Genomic DNA, 19414 nt, shown 5'->3' with positions numbered 1-19414 from the left:
AGTTACGTTTAAAAGTCCTTTTCTAACAACTTCCGACTGTTTTAAACAAATCTAAAATGGGTTTAATAAGGTTTTCTCAGAGCTTTCTGATTGGATACTGGATTGAGATCCTGTTACATGCTGTCATACCTAAGTCTAGTCTTACTCATACAAGCTCTACGATCGTATAAAAACATTAGGTCAAAAATGTACCATCCATCCATCCATTATCTATACCGCTTATCCTGTTCAGGGTCCCGGGGGGGGGGGGTGGAGCCTATCCCAGCTGTCATTGGGCGAGAGGCGGGGTACGCCTGGACTGATCGCCCGTCAATCACAGGGCTGACACATAAAGACAGGCAACCTTTCACGCTCACATTCACAACTACGGTTTTAAGAGCCACTAATTAGCCTGACGTGCATGTCTTTGGACTGTGGGAGAAAGCACCCGGAGGGAACCCATGCATGCACGGGGAGAACATGCAAACGCCTCACAGAGAGGGCTGCTTTGTCTGAACTGGGGTTCGAACTATAGGAACAAAAATTAACCAGTATAAGGCAACTCTCTCTGCTTATAATTATATGCTTACTCTCTATATATAGTTGATTAACATAATGTGATTTATGCTGACATTTAATTGCTTGGACAAGTCGGGTACAGCGGCCTCACTCTAAGCACAGCAAAGCCTTCACCCCGGCCTTGAAGAGCGTCTCCGAGGATTTTAGGGCCACTTTGAGCCAAAGCCTCACATCTGCGTGGAATGGCAAAGGAGACGGCAGCTTCAAACACTTTCTTTCTCACCCTAAATGGGGTATCATCTCCAGGCTGAACGCCGTCTCCCCTCTCTCACCGAATGCTCGGACAAAGATCAGATCCATTTGCACCTTTCCTGCAGGACCCCTGTGTTGTATCAGCTCTCTCTTAAAACCGATGCAAATTGGCTCACATGTCGTTACCGAGTCTGTTAGTTCTCAGTTGCGTGTAATTTTCTGGATCCACAAAGCATTTCATTACAAACCCAGAGCAAGACGGCGTTTGTGCCTCAGTCACCGCCAGGCTGCTGAAGCATAAGGAGCTTTATTCCAGACAGGGAGAATTAAACGATGAATGAAATTGTTGTACGGTAGGTTTGCTCCAAATGACCCTCTGGATTCAGCGTTTATGTACATGAACAAACATACGTCGCACATTTAGTTTAATAAGAGAGAAAAACTTTAATTTATAACAAGTTTATGTCTGTTTAGCTGTGAATGTTCAGCCTCCTCTGCATGAGACACAATTGTTTGTGTGTATGCGCGTCTGTTTACATGTGCTAAATGGCTACCTGCCAGCCCTCCCTCTCTTGTGTTCTCTCCCATGTCATAACTGTCGCCATGTCGTTCTGCATTCAGTTGTTTCAATGACAAGAGCTTTTCATCATCAAAGGCCTCCTGTCCCATGAGAGTTTTTTCTTTTCCCCCCACCCACCTCACTGACAGCGAGTCGTCACCTGCAGAGCAAAGATGAGATTTGTGTAGAGTTCATCAAAGAGTACATTGTGGATTGTAAGAGCATTATTAATTATTTTTTCCCCTTTTAACCTTTATAATTTGAAAACATTTCACCCAGAAGCATTGATGTTTCCGCAGCATGGCATGCAGAACGAACTCTTCTCCGTGGTTTGTTAGAGATGTCTGCCCACACCTGATGTGCATCATACAGCAGGAGTTGGCATTGCTAATGAAGGGAACGCTACATCCCACACAGAGGATGACCCCTCTGGCTTCCCCGCGCTCCATTAATATGATTTTTTTTTTTCATTCACAGCTCATTAACCCCAAACATAAATTACGCAACATGCATGCTCGTAGTTTGTAGGGAGTAGTGGATTAGCAGCGCGCTAACAGCATGAACTCGCATGTAAAAAACAACAACAAAAAAAGAGGGGGTTTTGTTGTGTCTGATTTTATTTACACATAAATTAATTCTAAATGAGAGTTGGGAGCAATTACACAACGTAAACACGGAGCACGTTGGGAATCCCATAGTGCTACAGAGAGAAACAAAGCAACTCATAAACCCCCCGCTCGCACACAGATGTATTCTCACACATAAAACTAACAAGGAGCACATTTCTATAAAAATAAAGGAGATCAAGGGAGTAGATAATAAGCACAGGAAAAAAGTAGAGGCGAACACAAGAAGCCGACACGAGTTTGTTTATAACGAGGCAGGAAATCCCTGATCCTGTCACCTCGTGTAATAATTCTACACCTGGGGCTGTGACTTCAGGAGTTATCTCCAACGTATATGTGAACCATATTTCCTGGTGTCACCTCCCTGACCTCCTGTAGATAAGATTGCAATGATACAGCTGTTTGAGAAGTGAAGTCATCTATTGATGTGGCACCTTTCGCTGATCCGAGGAGATGGATAATCTAATGTCTAGCTCACACTGTGCCACGCAGACAGGCTGTTTGTAATAAAACACACATATTCCAGGGAGGACTACATCATTCCAGTGATTCAGGAGCTCTAGTTTGTCCAGGGAAAAAAGCCTGAGGCTCCTAACGCAGTATGATAACTTAAATCCTTTAACTCTCTAAAGTAGGTCACCTCTCCTCCTGTTGTTTCACGATCTACTATTGACAATTTTAAACTGATCATATTTATTCTTTCTGGGCTGCTTTCTTTTTTTTCAGCGTACCACTGGGAGTCTTCCAGTCAGACCTCCAGCTGGTTGTCGCCATCACGCATGCGTCCGCAAGAGTCGGGATCCCATTACAACCTGAGCGACACCCAGCAGAACATCCGACGAGGAGGCAGCACGCGCTCCCTCCAGCTGGACTACAGGGTGATGGGCTACAGCGGGGACCGGGGCCGAGAGAGGGTTCGGGAGACCGAGAAGAGGACCTTCCAGTGGGAGAGGAATCAATCTGGCGAGTGGGAGCGGAAACGCTTCCTGGATAGAGAAGAAGCGAGAAGGCAGGATGAGGAAGGTAAAAGGGGGGAGCACCAGGACTACAAAGACCTTCAGCAGGCGCTCGGCCACGACAGCTGTGAGGACTCGCCTGTTTACGAGGAATACCAAGAGTCCAGCCACAACCAGGAGGGAAGTGAGGACTCGGAGAGCCTTTATGACACTCTACCACCGACCAGAGCCGCCTACGAAGGATACCCGTCAAGCCCTCCAGGCGTCAACCTGCACCCAGCCCAGCTCCTGCCCCCGCTCAGGGCGTGGGACCTACAGGGAGGGGAGTGGAGGGGGTCGCAGGAGGACCGCGGAGGACTCGAATCCAGCAGCCTGACAGGGTCCGGGGACGAGCTGGAGAGACTGCTGAACCTGGTGTCGCTCAGAGCCAGGAGAGCCACGCGTGTAAACCGAGCGTCGACCAGATCTGAGCCCACGGACTGGGAAGGATTCCAATAAGCACACAGGACTGTTTAAAACAAATAGATTTAATATTTCTTTATTAATAGAAGAGAGGCTGCGGCCCTTTCTGATTAAACCTGACATTAATAATACCACACCGCCGGTCCACCACCTTAAAAATAATTAAAGGAGCATATTACCATATATACTTTTATTATCCTGCATTATTATCCCGCTGTAAGCAAACACTAATCCTCCACCAATCCCCTGGCTCATTTATAAGCGGAGGAATGAGAGGAAATGTGTGTTTTCTCTCCTGACGCCTCTACCTGTGCTGCATGAGATTTAGCAGAGATTGGCTGCGAATCAATGCTATTACATTTAATATTTATAGAGCCACTGGAGCGCGGCATTTATTACCATCAAAAAAAAAAGAGCCAAGCCTGTCCGTGTTTTAGACAATGTATGTACATATGTTATCGCTCATTTCATACCTCGTTCTGTTGACACACACAATCATTTTGTGTGCTCGGCCGTGTAATGCATTTGTTATGTCTATTGACACGCTGAAGGCTGCTTTGAAGACAACAGAAGTCCCAGCCTCAGAGATGCTATTAAGATTACCATTAGAGCTCATTTCATTGTTTCTTTATTATTTATTAAATTATGACATCAGTTATTTGTTTGGTGGCATCATGAACTAAAGCATTATGGGAATCTGGCTCATAAACCTATGATGAAATACACGTCTTAAGACCTGCTACATATGTTTTATGTCATTGTAACTCACGCAGATTCATTTAAAAGGCAGATTTTGATACCAGTCTCAGTGTACCTTTTGTACCTTGTATATATTACCAAAGCAGCGCTTCAGATAGAATTAAAGGAGAAGTTCGGTATTTTTAAACCTGGGCCCTATTTTTTATTTATTTTTTTTACAAATTTGTTTGTCGAAATGACTCATAGGAACAAAAACTTTTGGAATCGGTCCAGTAGATGGCCTCCACCATAGCCACAATGCGGCCGCAATGGCTGTAACATAATCAAGGGCAGCTGCGCCCAATCAAAGTACGTCCACTAAAAGTGATTGTTTTTACCACTGACAGGCTCAGATTGTTACTCCAGGTGTCCGACAACATTACGGAAATGATCCCTACAAAGATCGTCCTTTTTTTTTAAAGAGTTAGCGCATCCCGTGTACGCCGTGACCTCCGGAGTCGATCGCGCCCATTCAAGTCAATGCTCGTGATTCCACAGCACGCGCCGCGGTCCGTCTCTGGCGCGTCTCTCTGCTCTACTCAGCCAAAGATACGCGCAGAGTCTATTTTTGACGGAGGCCGCTTCAAGCGCGCATCAAGCTGAACAGAGCAGATCGTTCCAAACAGGAAGTCAGACAGAAAACAGCATAGGGCATCTGGTCATTTCAAAATAAAACGCCATGTATGGACTCGTCGGACACGAATCCTGTGGGATCGAGGGGTAAGATCCTTTTTGTGTAACCAGAAACAGTGACTTTACTAGGTGAAGAGATTAGATGCCTGTAAATATGTTAGGTCTACGTACTCGATAGATAGTGGCCCGTTTGGTCCCTGTGGTCTTGGCCGCCTCCTCCAGTTTATTTTGGGCACATGAAATAACGTCTGCAGCACAGCCCTGTTGATCAGATGCGGGGGAATCCTCCGATGTGCTTACACAGCGTCCTGTAGTGTCTGAGGTACCATCCCTGGACACCCCTGGCCATCGAATTCAAATGCCTCATCTTCATCGTCAAAATCAGGAAAACAGTCAGCCGTGGCTTTTGAAATATATTCCTTCTGGCTATCCTCTCCATAAACAAATCCTCTCTCCAATTCTAACTCACGTTTCCAACGTCCTGTTCAGGTAACTCTCACCACCGGCGTGTTTTCAGAGCGAGACTTCTCCCTGAGTGAGACTTCTGTTTCTGGTAACATTAAAAAGATCCGACTCTTTAAAAAAGGGATATCGGGATCATTTCCGTAATGTTGTCGGACATCTGGAGTAACAGTCTGAGCCTGTCAGTGGTAAAAACAAGCACTTTTAGTGGACGTACTTTGATCGAGCGCAGTTGCCCTGAATTAAGTTGCAGCCATTGCGGCTGTATCGCGGCTACAGCGGAGGCCATCTACCTGACTGATTCCAAAAGTCTTTGTTCCTGTGAGTCATTTCGACACACAAATTTGAACAAATAGTGCCCAAGTTTAAAAATACCAAACTTCTCCTTTAAGCCCACTTTACCCTGGTATTAACATGTGATATGAATTTTCAGACTTTCTGTGCTGAAAGGCTCAGAGAATTATGTGCAAATGCAGCCGTGAAGTACAAAACCACTCACCCGAGACATGTACACACATGGTCGCCACACTGATAACACAGTGTAAATGCTGCTGTGTTCCCAGCTCGCACACACAACAAAGCAGAATTTAACTTAAACAGTGAACAGCTCTCAAACAAAGGCAGGACAAACAGGCGAGATGTGAGTGTTTAAGGATTAATGTTCTCATAGCATTTCAGGACAGTTGTGGATTGCGAACAAGCCGGACTTACCGTGTATCTTGCGGTAAACATGACTCCTCATTGCGTTTCATTTGAAAAGGACAATAAAAAAAAAAGCCTTTGACATGCCGCGATGGAGAGAAAAACATTCCGCTTTTACTCAAGGACATAAACAATGAAACACAGCAGACTGCTCTGTGCGGCTAACGGACGGAGGAGATTACCGTGTGTTCATGTCATGACGTGTATCTAACTGGAGATGTAACACTGTGAAGAAAGGTAACACAAGGCTGAAAATTCAAGGGCAAACTGTTAACCTGTTTTTAGGAAAAATACCAATAAAGCTTTTTTAAATGATTTGAATAGCTTTTGTTGTGAAATTGAAAGTATCTTCCCACTCAAACTATTGTTGCAAAGACATCTTTTTTCAGACTAACTGAAGAGAATTTATTCTGAAAGGTGCTTGACAGATGGAGTCTTTGAACATGATGTAAAACTAGTCTTACCGTGGTCATGATCAGGCTTTCCTAATGCATTGTCTCACAGTGTGATGTCCTTTCTCTTTACCCATTCTTTTCGGGGCTGCGCAGGAAGCACGGATCTGAACACATCCCAGGCAGGTCAGACTAACCCATGAGAAAAAAAAACTCTGACACACGTGGGCACTTAGTAGTTTGCAGCTCAACTCGCTGACATCATCCAACATGAATATTGTGAGAAACTCAACACAAGACAGCGGCTTTAAAAGGCTGAGATTGAAACCTGAAACCACCCCACTGTGAATCAGCGCTGCTTACACTTCTGCTGTCATGTTTTACTACTTTATTGCCATCCAATGCAGTTAAATCATCTCGCAAAGTACCTTTAAAGCTGTCAGAGTCTCAGTTTTTACAGGTGGCTGACATGCCGTGCGGCTGCACGTTAAAATGACTTGATGAATATGTTACCAATCAGGCAGATTCAGACTTCACAGGCATGAAGAAAGCATCCGTTTGAGTGGTGAAAATGTAGGACACCTGGTGTGTTGTAGCAGGTGAGCCGAATCCCACCACCCGCTACATGAGATGCATAATTCTCACAGCATATTAAATCCTATCATGTCAGTCTTGTCATGCCTCTTACATGTCGTCTCTTTCCTCCCTGACTGGAATGTGGCAGATTCGTTTAGTGGAGCTTACAGTGATCAAGGTCCGCGGGAGACAAGAAGGCGTGAAAATGCCTGCTGGATTGTCGAGCGCATAAACTGTAAGATTGCCCAAACAAAACATTTTTTATTTTGAAATCATTTGAGATTATTTCAAAAGCGATTCATGATCCTGGCTTAGATTGCTTCCGCTGTATACGCTGTCAACAGCTGAGCAGATCTCAGCCTAATCTCCTCATTATGCCCTTTTGTTTTCCTCAGGAGCTGATGTCTTTGCTGACTTGAACGGCTGTATCCGGCTCATTGTGCGCTTCTCTTTTGTCCCCCCTCAGTTTATTTCCACACTGACCCGGGCGCTATGATCAAATTTTGCAGACCCTGCATGTCTTTAAAAAGCATGTTTCTTTGAGATTGGATAATACATTTGCTGTCTGTGCAGAAATCTGTTATGAGAGCTCGTACGGCAGCCATCAGCCACGCATGACAAATGAGACCCACATCCCACAGCTGGGTGTGTGTTTGATTAATAGAACATGCTCCTCTGAACATAATCCAAATTAGAGCCCCTTTAATTACTCAATGTTACAAGGTCTGCTACCAGCGAGTAACGTGACATTTCTTAATGGCTCTATCTACATCCTTAAAGGTGACCGGTCATTAATTCTTCACTGGTGACTAAAGGTTGAAGGAGGCCAGTGGTCAGCGGTGAACTCCATGACTACACACTCGCTCTATCTGTTACTAACAAGCCGACGCATCCAGGAACCTTTGTGCTTTTTGATTATCCTAACCCCCCCTGTGGAGTTGACACACAAACTTTGTCCTTGTTATAATCCAAGCCTCCTCGTATAAACACCACAGGGCTGACTGTCTGCCAGAAAACATTCCCATGGCAACCAGACATTCCCCTGATCATGTTTGTGTTTCATTTTCCCTGTAGCGTACAACACTTTCTGGCCAATTTAGGGTTTAAGACGTGTATATATGTGTTTATGTGTGTACATGTGTTTGCTGGTGTGCAGATGCATAATGTTTGCCTCGACATGCATGCACCCAAAACGCTGATGCAGAGCATCATGTGAACGAGGGGGGAAGAGTCACTCTCTCCTAAAAATACAGTCTATTGTATTGTGTTTGCATGCACAGACAGGTCAGGATGCAATGATCGTGTGCGTGCCTGAGTATCTTACATTCCTTATGAATATTTCAAGAGTCTGCCGTTGAAGCCTTAAAGATGACTGATTACTAAGTCTACATTTTTAGACAGCCAACAGCTGCATCAATATCTGTATTTCCAAGATGGGAATCATTTTGTCAGAGGGAGTGTAACATTTTTTTTTGAACGCTGGATCTTATTTTGAGTGAAACACTTCATATATCTTTTAGTGACTGCCAGTTTGTGTCAGTGCAATAGATGGAAATAGCTCATAGTCAAATGTTGGCTCGGTTGTTCCCGTTTTCTCTCTCTCTCTCTCTCCCTGCAGGAACCGTGAACCACAAAAGACACAAACAGGTACAAGGCAGAACTCGAGGGAGATGGATTTCTATTTTCCTCAGCCCAGGAAAGATTCATGCATTACCGTGTAAAATTATCATAAAACTTGATGATATTTGTCACTGCGGGAGAGATTCAAAAAACTCCTATTAGCATCTTTACAGCCTAAAAACAATCGCCGTGTTTTGCTCTGCGTTGTGATCGCAACACCTGAATTCATGTTTTCTCTATTACCCCTGCCTGTTACAGCAAGGCAACACAGGAAATTAGATTGTATCAATTAGCATAATATGCTAAAGATGTCTCAAGTGATAGCAGCCAGAGGTGCCGTTTGCATGCCAGCTTCCTCTGAATCAACCATTCAGATTTTTCCTCTCTGTGTGTGTCGGTGTATGTGTGATGAGCCTGCCTTCATTTTTGGGACTTTGGAGGGAGGGGGGAAAAAAAACAGAGTCATGCATCCTTTCGGGCAAACTCTTACATAACATTACCTCTGCCTTCAGCTGTACGTGCTGCACACGCAAAATCAACAACAAAAATATTAACAACACAGGTAGAAATAGTCCCGCTGTCTCGCCAGAGGGGAGGAAATTTTTTTACAAGCAATTTATTCATCCAGATTCTCAGCTTATTAAATTATTCTGACAGGGATTACGCAACATGCCTCAATAACTTATGTACGTACTCTCTTTGGCACACTCTTTTGACAACCATCCTGCTTGTTTTTGGCTGTCCCAGTGACAGGCACAGGGTCAAATCAAAGGCAAACACGAGGGCGTGTGAGGGAAGAGAGACAGAGGGAGAGAGCAATAAACAAAGTGACTGTTGTGTTTATTCATCATGCATCAGAGGAAACTAATGAGGACCTGCCAGTCCTTTTTGCTCTGCTGGCTTTCATTGGACCATCTGGCATTGACACTACAGAGTCAGCTAAGCCACTTAAAACCTCCTTCTACCCCCACATCCTCCATTTTTTTTCTCTCCTTCCTCGTCTCCACTTTTTTTTTTTTTTCTCAATGATTTTCCTGCATTTCTGCCCGGACACAACAGAGGATTGGAGAGGACGGACAGAAGGATTAAAGGATGTTACATAAAGGAAGAGGGGGAATGAGAGGTAGATCATGTAAGAAAGGCAAAGAGATGAGTGGAGAAGTGGGAAAAGTAAGAGAGATTACCATTCCCCAGTTGCCGCTGCTTATTGAGGGGTAGCTGTGTGGGTGATTGTAAATCCACGCTGTTCTCAGTAACACCAGGATTACACACCCAGCATGACCTAATCTATGCGCCTAACATCTGCCTCCGATGACACACACACATGCACGTACACAAGCACGCAGGCGCATGCATGCACGTACAGCCCTCGTATGACCATAATGGTTACAGATGCAGCTGGTGTCTCAAGCAATCCCATCGCATGTATTATTCAAGAATACTTTAATCTTCTAAGTATAATCAGACACAATATGCCTGCACTGCTAAAACAAGGCGACAGGGACGGGGGTGGGATTGAACTGGAAGGGGTCACGTCCATGTATGACAATATGAATTCACATCAGAGAGCAGCCCACAGCTATGTGTGACGGAGTAGATGGGGCTCTACTCCCGCGCTCCCGCATCACTCCCCCCTCCCCCTGCTGTAGTTACAGATTATTACTGTGGCCGTCCTCGAGCATATGCTGTAACACGGCTACATGTGTGACAGGGAGGCCGACTGCTCGACCGCATGCCCCGTGTCCTTTATTGGATTTTTTTTCCTGCTGTAATGAAAGTACATACATGTCATTGGATTGTGCCTCAACTCAACTGGTATTGAACTGTATTATATAACATTAAAAAAACAACAATTCTCCATTTTCACATGTCGGCAATTTTCTTCTGATGCTGTGATAATGTCAGATGCTGTGCTCCAGGCTGCAAGTTGTACAAAACATGCTGTGCTTCTGATGCTTCAGAAACTAGACAGTGGCTAGTGAAATCAGGAAGGACATCGGGCCATTCTAAAAAAAAACACATTACATTCGGGGGTGCTCGTTTAGCTCAGTCGGTAGAGCAGGCGCCGCAGATACAGTGACCGCAGGCTCAACTCCCACCCTTGGCTATTGGTGTCTTTTCCCACTCTCTTTTCCCTCACACTTCCTCTCTTTCTTCAGCTGTCCTTTCTAAAAGGTCTGTGTCCACTAACGGTGTTTTTTTTTTTGCGCTGGAAGCGTTTTCCGCGCTCGGCGTCCTCAGCTCACAAACGCCCTCGGCGTCAGCTGTTTTTTGTCGCTGTGCTCACAGCGCTCTCTGCTGAAAGTAGTTCAACTTCTGGAACACCAGCGCTCTCCTCAATGTCGCTTCTCCCTTACCGACCAATCTAAATCAAGAAGGGACAGCCTTCAGATATCAACTTGGTCAACAACAATGGCGGAAGAGAAGCTAATCCTCTTGTTTTTTCGGGGGTTCAATTTCCAGGTGTAGAGCTGCTGTTAATGCAAGGACACAATTTTCTTCTTAAACTTTCCGTGAATGAAAGCAAATATTAAGCATACAGAGCAATTAAAACAGTTAAAAGTGGAGGGCAGCCAAACAACTTTCGTAACCTAGCAACAGTAAGCACCGGTGAGAAGCGTCGTGGGCGCTGGCAGTGCGAAACACGGCTTTAGTGGGCATGGCCAAAAACAGCAAAAGCTAACGTTGGCATTCAACAACTTCCTAGCTTACATAAAAGTTAGTGATACATGAAACAAGAGGAAATTCCTAGCTAACGTTACCGTAGGCTACTGCAGGGTTTGCGCACTAGCTTGCTGACTAGGTAGGCTAGTTTAACAATTTAGCTTGACGAAAAGCTAGCTAAAAAAGGAAATGCCTAAATCCCTCGCTAACGGTAATGTGAGTAAGGAAGTAACGCTTCACCTCTCACACCTTGTAACGCTTTCTAACTGTCGTGTTAGCAAAGAAGAGGTTGAATGCTAATGTTAGCAGTCTAATGTTGTATTGGCTTGTAGTCTGGCCCTCCGGATTTTCACCATCTTTTCAGTTAATGATCATTTAAAGAGCAAACCTGGAACACAGCAGTACGTCTTTTAAACAACGGTTCATTTGGCATCAGAGGAAATGTTGGTCACTGCGGCCAGTTGTCCCAAAATAAGGAAATCCCTTAGGATGGAAAGATTTTTCATCATAGCCACCTTTTCAAACTACACAAAAAAAAGTAAATGTCATTGGCTCGAGCTCTGGTGCTGATTTGGCAGGTTCAGCCATGTTACACTGTTGGCTTTATTACAGTGCTTCCCAGTTTGTTCACATCCTGTAAAGAACGTCAGCCTAAAACAGAGGTGAGACAATGATGCATCAAAAATACAGCTGAGAAATTTGGTTGCATCACGGGGCCTCGTGAGCTCAGCTTGTTATCTGCTTTAGCACGGAGGACTCGGTATGCTGTCACCCCGGAGATTGCTGAGATCTGATTCTGGTAAGAAAAGAGGTGTGCTCTATAATGTGCTTTGATCATCGGGGCAGGGGGTTTATGCACGCCAGCAGAATAAGCATCAAGATTTGCTGAAGTTGCTACAACTTTAAGATTTTTATAAGGTGTTTGTTGAAGCGTGCGAGTGTGAAACGCCTGTGGTGATAACCTTTATAGTCCATCTGATGACTGGAGTGTTGGAACAATCGCTGCACACAAGACTGTGTGGCAAACAAAGCTACGAGGCAAAGGAGAGCACAGACCTCCCAAAACAATTGGGGCTGTTTCACCTGAGGATGCTAACACTTTAAATGGACATCACTCTTGACATTGCAGACATACTGCAGGGATCAATAGCTGCTACTTCTATCAATTGTGCTATAAAACGTAACATTTATTGGCAGATATTCTGAATGCATTGCACCAAAATCTCTTTAAACATTACTTAGTTAAGAGGCTGTTTTAGACTAAATTGCACGCAGCTTTTGCAGTAAATGTTATGCGCTTACAGACAAACCAACAATGTGAATTCTGTTTTATTAAAAAGAACTGTGTCCCAAATTATGAAAGCACATTCTAATCACCCAGAATATCTTTTCTGCAGTCAGAAATGCTGATTGATTTCATTCATAACGCGCTTCACAGGTTTCTCATTTTCAGATGAGCCATCTGCCAAAGTTATCTATAGTTAAGTATTAATGTCAGGAGGAATAAAAGGAATATCAGAGCCACTGATGAAATCTGAAGGTAGAAAGATCCGGAAGTCGGCAGCAAATTTATGGTGGAGATGTTCTGCAGCTCTATTTTAAAAGTGGTCAAACAGTGTATTGTAGGGGATCTCTCTCATATATTACAGAGTTGGCTGAAAAGACAAAGCATGTGCAGCGGTTGCAAAATTGCCTTTACCTCAATGCAAATTTCAATTACAATGTCTCAAAGTCCACAGAACATCCTGGCAGCTCTGTTGGGATGTGCTTGGCACGGCAGCGCTTTGAGCTAAATGCTTGTGTCAGTCATTAGGATTCATTCTTTCAGCACTGCCAATCAATTCTTGGCAATCCGTCTTCCGCTTTTAAAGACGTTTCTTTGAAAAACAAAAACTTCAATCCTTTGTTGGCGCGAGAGGGAAGACAAGGGGGATCGCCAAGGTCAGAGGGTTCATCCTCTGGGAACCAGGAACCTTCTGTGTCGAGGTTTCAAGACAGGCCTTTCGATTGTCTTTGGACATTTCAGTCTGACTCGGGGCCAACACACCGTTTCCCACCACAAAGTGTCTTCAACATGCACTCCATGTGTACAACAATAGCAAATAGCACAATGTCTTTCATGCAATCTAATACACACAGTAAGGCATTTTTAGCAATGACAGATCCACGTGTAAAAGGGTGAAGGGTCATATTTTAACAATCAGTGCTACTGAGTCTTCTATGCTGCAAACGTACCGACTGCTACACAAACAACCCCATCCTTCTCCTCCAAACCTGTTTGTCATCTCAATAAGTGTGTTCCAAAAAGAATGGATGTCTTTGTTTGTATCCGTGACTGAAATACAAATACAGTTACACTTACTACATTGCTTCTAAAGACTTTGACAACGAGGAAGCAAATTTCGGATGGCGCTGCCAGGCCAGTTTTCCATTGTTTTCTTCACACCCTTCATTCCAGACTTTTGTTTTGGTGGTGCCATCTGGTGATTTGAACAAAAAATCTGCACTGAACAATGAAAGAGCAGGCCAACAAAGATGAATCAATAATAATAAAAGCATGTTGTCCTGCAGAAAGAACACATATGGAGGATGGTGTTGATTTCCAGTTATTGTGACCAGCTTGTCAGAGCGTCATCCGTCCTTTGTAGCTCTGCTTTTCTTCCATAAGTGAGTGCTTAAGATTACTGAATGTCCTCTGAGGGGCATGTCTGCTGTAGTCATCAGGCTTTTGCAGTTTTAAATTAGCAGATTTATGTTGTGTCCTGTCAATGCAATTGCTTCTTTTAGATGTGTGATATTGTTTTGCATTCACTCAGACGCTGTCCCGGGAAGCTTTTGTATTCACAGTGTGTTTATGTGTGTGTGTGTGTGTGAGTGTCTGGCTGCCCTCAGAGCCAGAACTGTCTGTCTCCTGGACATCACATCATGCCTGTGGAAGCCATCACCCGGCATCGAGGCTGACACCGGGCCGCTCTAATCTGTCCCTGCCGCCTTGCCGGAGGGCATCCGCTGCAGCCACAGACGCACACAGTGAAGAGTTAAACACTGGCCTCAATGTGTCACCACAGACACTGACGGTATCGATGACTTATAAATCCACTGCATCTGATGGAGAGTTCGACTGCACCGCTGCCACCAGTTAGCCCATGTTAGGGATGAATGGGATTAGGCTGCCACCTCCACTTTCCCTGACTGCTCTGTGCACAAGTGAATCATAGTGCAGAGTCCAAAAATGGCACCCTGGTGGAGGCAAGGGAAGATATTGGTTCAATCAATAGCCTCCCATGATGTAACTCCAGCTGCTTTTTAATGATTACTTTCATCTTGAGTGGGTTTTTCTCAAAGGTTAATGTATGTTAACACCGGTTTTGATAAAGAAAAGGCACCAGACAAAGACCTACAGCAGATGTTCCCTCGCTCATCTGTGACAAATGCTGCACATCAGTCACAGAACGCTGATTGGACTTCCCGGGCCGACCCGCCGCTGTGTGCGCACTTAGAGCAACTCCGAGCATTGTGGCCGAGATCAAAGACAGATTCTGGGAAGTCAAGCTGTGAATGGCCACGGGAAAATGAGGCAAATCTCTATTTGCACGCACAACTCGGCGTGGTACCAGGAGATGGAGAGAGAAAAAATTGCAAAGACAGTTAGAGATGAGAGAAAGGGGAGAGACACACCAAGCTAAGTCGGAGGTATAAAAGAAATGTTTGTGAATGTGTGGATTTCTCCGCGCCCTGCTGTGTGCCTGACTGAGGGCATCTCTCTGATATTTACCAGTGCCGACTCGCAACGCGCTGCGCCGGCTGCGTCGTAGTTCAACTCATGGGAAAGGGGATCAGGAATGGTTAGGGAAGACGATTTCTTGCATCCGTTTGCTCAGAGAAAGAAATGTAATCAGAAGGACTCCCGAGGCGGTGCGATGCTTTGACATTTTAGAGGAGGAACAACCTTCTCTTTTCAACGTGGGCGCGTGCAGACGGATGGGATTTAGAGATGCCAGCCAGCAAGCAAGGGGCACTGGAAAAGGATGGAGGCTTCAAATATGAGTGGTCGGGATCTTCATTCATGAAATATTTTTCAAACGACCAATAATTTTCTCACAAAATCTCTGCCAATCAAAGGTGTGCGCGGCGTGACCGATCAGCTTTTCCAGGCACATGGATGGATGACTTTTGTGCGAAGATAAACAAAGAAGAGTCCATGTAACTTTATATAGGTCACGTGCGATCACCACATTACAGCCAGTAACTCATATCGCCTTTAAGAAGACGGACTTGACGTGCGCTCTCGTGGAACTCCAGGTGCGCTCCATGTTTCGTTCAGGACACACCGGTGCCGGCGGTACCTGCGGGACTTAAAAGCACAGCCGGGACTTGATAGCACCGTTGGGGCTGTGTGACCAGTGATGCCGGACACATTCACACTCATAAAGAACCGGACAGAGCCACGGCTGGGGCAGCTCGAGCGCACGCTGGCCACGGAGGGGAGCGCCCGCCCCGCCTGGGTCATAGGAATCCTGGCCAGCGTGCTGATCTTCACCACGGTGGTGGACGTGCTGGGGAACCTGCTGGTGATCATCTCGGTGTTCAGGAACCGCAAGCTGAGGAACTCGGGTAAGAGCTTTCAAGCATTAAACTGAATTTTTATGCAAAGGTTGGTAAACCTGGTGGACTATAAGCAAGAATTCTGGGTCGAGTAAACCTGCTACCTTCTCTGCACTTCTTCCTCTTGGCTGCATCTAATGATTTGACCCACAGACCTGTGAGTGCACTTTGCCCCCAAAAACACTGTCACCAATAATCCCCAAAATATCTCAATGTCATAGAGCCTTCAGCTTTACCATTAAAAGAAGATATTGAAGCCCACACACACCATACTAAACACCCCCTTTTGAGTAAACAGGCTGTATCCTCTGGTTGACAACATTATCCAGAGCACCACCAGCTTTATATCTTCCCGAGGGGCATCTGAGCAGGAAACATGGCCGCTGATGGACACAGTACCAGCTGCTACTGTGAGTTAACCTGGACCTGAACAGTTCAGGGATAGTGCGCTGAAGAATCACTGCTTGTCTTATATCTTCCCAACTTTATATCCCCCCACAGCGACAGCTCGGTTGATCCGTTGCACTGTTGGAGCTACAGTAACAGCCTTGGTAGCTCTCTCTTGTTCTCTGTATTGTTGAAGTTAAAAGGTAGGGTGACTCACATTTGCTACACAAGAGCTGGTTAATAAGAGCAGGTGAGTCCTTTTGAAAGGCGGACTGCGCCGCTGTTGATGAACCTACTGATGTGACTGTGAAATCATCAACGAGGCTTCATGCACAGTGAAGCATAATACCAAATCATTAAAGCATGGAAGCACTCTTTCACTGAGCCGTCGCTGCAGGTTAAAAATGTACTCGCAAAGCTTTTCTGATGACATTTATTTGCTGTTTTATTAAAATCCACTTTGCTAAAGAAGAGATAAAACTTGTCAGGATAGCTAAAACTGCCACACCGTGCTGACCCACTGTTCTGTGCTTCATCAGGCAACAATTAGGGCAGGAAATATGCATTTCTTTTTGCATATTTAGCAACTTTATTTTTAAGTAAATAAGATGCAAACAGGAGTCTTCTTGCCTAATTAGTCCATAGGCAAACCCCCAGAGGATTAGCTAAAACAACTACTTTCCTTCCGTTGAAGGCCTCTTTGAAGCTCTCCTTGTTTTTTGTTCACATTTTTTTCTTTCATTCGAGCACATTTTTCATTTGAGTCAGATGGACCAAGTCATCACCGAGGCATTTAAATGCAACCCTGTCTTAGAAAGAGAAAGACTCCCACATTCTGCACTCCAGCATGGATGTGTTTTCAGAACTAGAATCGCCGTGAACCAAGGTTAGACATTTTGTTGAAGCTGTGAGGACAAGGAACTAAAATATAAGAAGTTAGGAATGCATTCTTTAAATTAGAAGCAGTGTGTCAAGAGGGATTTATGTGTGTAGAGTGACCTAGAAACATCCTGAAGTCATGATTGTGTTCAGCTTTATGCACAATGACGGACTTAAGGCGGCTGCTGTTTAACACTTTTTTATCTGCGACTTTTAGGAGTACACAAAATACTGTATTAACTTTGTGAAGCCACATTGCCCCCATCAAACAAAGTTGTTTTTCCCTTATAAACCTCACACATCACACACTGGTAATCATCATAATAGAAAGACATGCTAACTCAAGGAGCCCTTGTGCTTTTTAGAGGAAATGTGAAAGGATGCGACACCACATGAGGGAGGACGTTTTGCATCTCAGGACTCATGGTACACCGGACAATTACATCCATAATTTGCCCCAAAGTGACCATCTTATAAAAAAGATAAGGGTGTTAAAAGGAACGTACAAAGAGCCCTTATGTGGGGCAGGGATTTCGTGCGACGCCCCTGGATGAGTCTTATAATTTCACAGATTTAACAAACGCTGCCCGCTTGATTTCTATTCAGGGGTTTCGTGAACATTGTAGGCTATCCTTCCTTTGTCTATTTCTAGGTTTCCTAAAGCCTACCTCTCTATAAACAGTTATATATTTGTGTTTTTGGCACTTACATCGCACCTTAAAGCTGATCTCTCTCTCTCAACTCAAACAGCCCACTCAGCAGTTCAGAAACCACGCTGAACCCACAGTCATGAACCCGGAGGACGGCTACCGCGCAGCGAAACAACCCACTCAACAGTTTAGACAGGAAAACACCTGACGTAACAGCGGTATATAAAGAGTCGCAGAGGGGTCAGAGGTCAGCTGTCACCCACGAGTTATAGCTTTGCATAAGCACTGCTGTGGCGGGAGGGGGGGGGGGGGGGGGGGGAGTAAAGTAAACTGACCGCTGAGTGCTGGAAAACATTATTTCATCAGATTGTAGGCTGGTGAGTGATGACTAACCGTGCTTTATTCTCACCTACCCACAGACGTGATGCATGCACACTCACACTGTAGTAAATATTATAGTACAGACTCATTATGATTCTGACACTGAGTTGGCATCAATATATCTTGTTATTCACAGTGATAAAAACTCTGACGCCTATAGGTCATGTAACCACGCTGCATAAGGATTGCAGAGGGATTGCACATTACCCTTCTGCCCTCTCGCTTTTTTTTGCCTCTATTTTCTCTTTTCAAAGACCCTGATGTTTAATTTAAAAGGCTTTCTCTCTCATCATGCCATATTGTGTACTGGTAAGCTCGTGGCTCACACACATGCATGCATTCATGAGCCATTAGAGCCATTTGTCCCTTTTTCAAAAGAAAAACGCTTGGAGTCATGCGCAAGAAGTCTATCATACCGTGCACCTGCAAAAAACACATAAAGAATAACCAGGAGGATGCAGTACAGTAGGTCTGCATATCTTATTGTGACATAATGCTGTGCGAATGTGCGGGAATGTGAATGAGAATTGCCTTGTGTAGTAATGTGGGGCAGAGGTCTTTGTCCCTGGAGATTTTTCTTTGAAGGAGCTTAGGTGGTGCAAAACCTTCAAAGAGAGTTATACAGGATCACACATTACAGAGAGTCTCTTCACAGAGACTTTATTTACATCATCCCCCCCTCCTCTCATTCCCTCTCCAGCTACTCTGCTCCAAAGCTCTCTGCCTCGGAAAAAAACCCCCACCACGTTCAGAATATTCCTTCGTTAAGAATGAAGCTCTTTACACAGTGCCCTTTTATTCACATTGTCTGCCTCTCTCCGTGGTGCTGAAACACTGAAAACCAGTCACCTCATCTGTGCCTCTCTCCGTGGTGCTGAAACACTCCAACCTAAGGCGTCTCTCAATCTGCGTTCCTGTCTGAGCTTGTGAAAAGTCAACAATCACAGCCGTTACCATTAAAAGTTTTGGATCTAGCGCGGGCCAAATGAACAGAAGTGTACTTGGTTCTGTTGAAAATGCCTTAGAGGCTAATTTGTGTGTACTTTGGGAAGATAAGTGTCCCGACTATCTTTCCAATTAACCAACAGTGATAGTAGAGTATCTGTGACTCAGAACTCTTTTGTACTTTTCATCCTACAGCTGTTACTGCGGCACAAAGTAAACTTTTGGTGATCTTGCATTGTGACAGATTAGACGTCCATTATGTGGCCGCTTAACCAAAATGTTTTTGGAGCTGTTATAGATCAGCTGAGGAGACCAGATGTGTATGGTGATCAACAGGGAAATCAGTCTTATCTCAAGATGCCGTTTGGTAATCTACCAGCTGTGTTCTGCTCATGTATCCGTAGTGTTTTAAACTTGTTTTGACCAT

At 44.7% G+C, this 19414-nt stretch overlaps 2 protein-coding genes across 3 annotated transcripts in view; both read left to right on the top strand.

Annotated features, from left to right (window-relative positions):
- LOC138600558 (protocadherin Fat 3) overlaps positions 1-3389 on the top strand; it is a 68500-nt gene extending 65111 nt beyond the window's left edge. Inside the window, exons 51-52 of the mRNA XM_069672015.1 lie at positions 1459-1524; positions 2662-3389. Of these exons, the coding sequence (XP_069528116.1) occupies positions 1459-1524; positions 2662-3389 (794 nt within the window). The remainder of the gene's footprint in view (positions 1-1458; positions 1525-2661) is intronic.
- Positions 3390-15546: 12157 nt separating this feature from the next.
- The window catches only part of mtnr1bb (melatonin receptor 1Bb), a 41221-nt gene continuing 37353 nt past the window's right edge, over positions 15547-19414 (top strand). For both annotated transcript variants that reach the window (XM_069667129.1, XM_069667137.1), the window contains exon 1: positions 15547-15754. In XM_069667129.1, coding sequence (XP_069523230.1) covers positions 15547-15754 — 208 coding nt within the window. The remainder of the gene's footprint in view (positions 15755-19414) is intronic.

This window comes from Semicossyphus pulcher, unplaced genomic scaffold (assembly GCF_022749685.1).
Source record: "Semicossyphus pulcher isolate SPU_LCO1_2020_fin unplaced genomic scaffold, fSemPul1.0.p SCAF_10, whole genome shotgun sequence".
NCBI classification, from domain to species: domain Eukaryota; kingdom Metazoa; phylum Chordata; class Actinopteri; order Labriformes; family Labridae; genus Semicossyphus; species Semicossyphus pulcher.
This window is presented reverse-complemented; position numbering and strand designations above follow the sequence as displayed.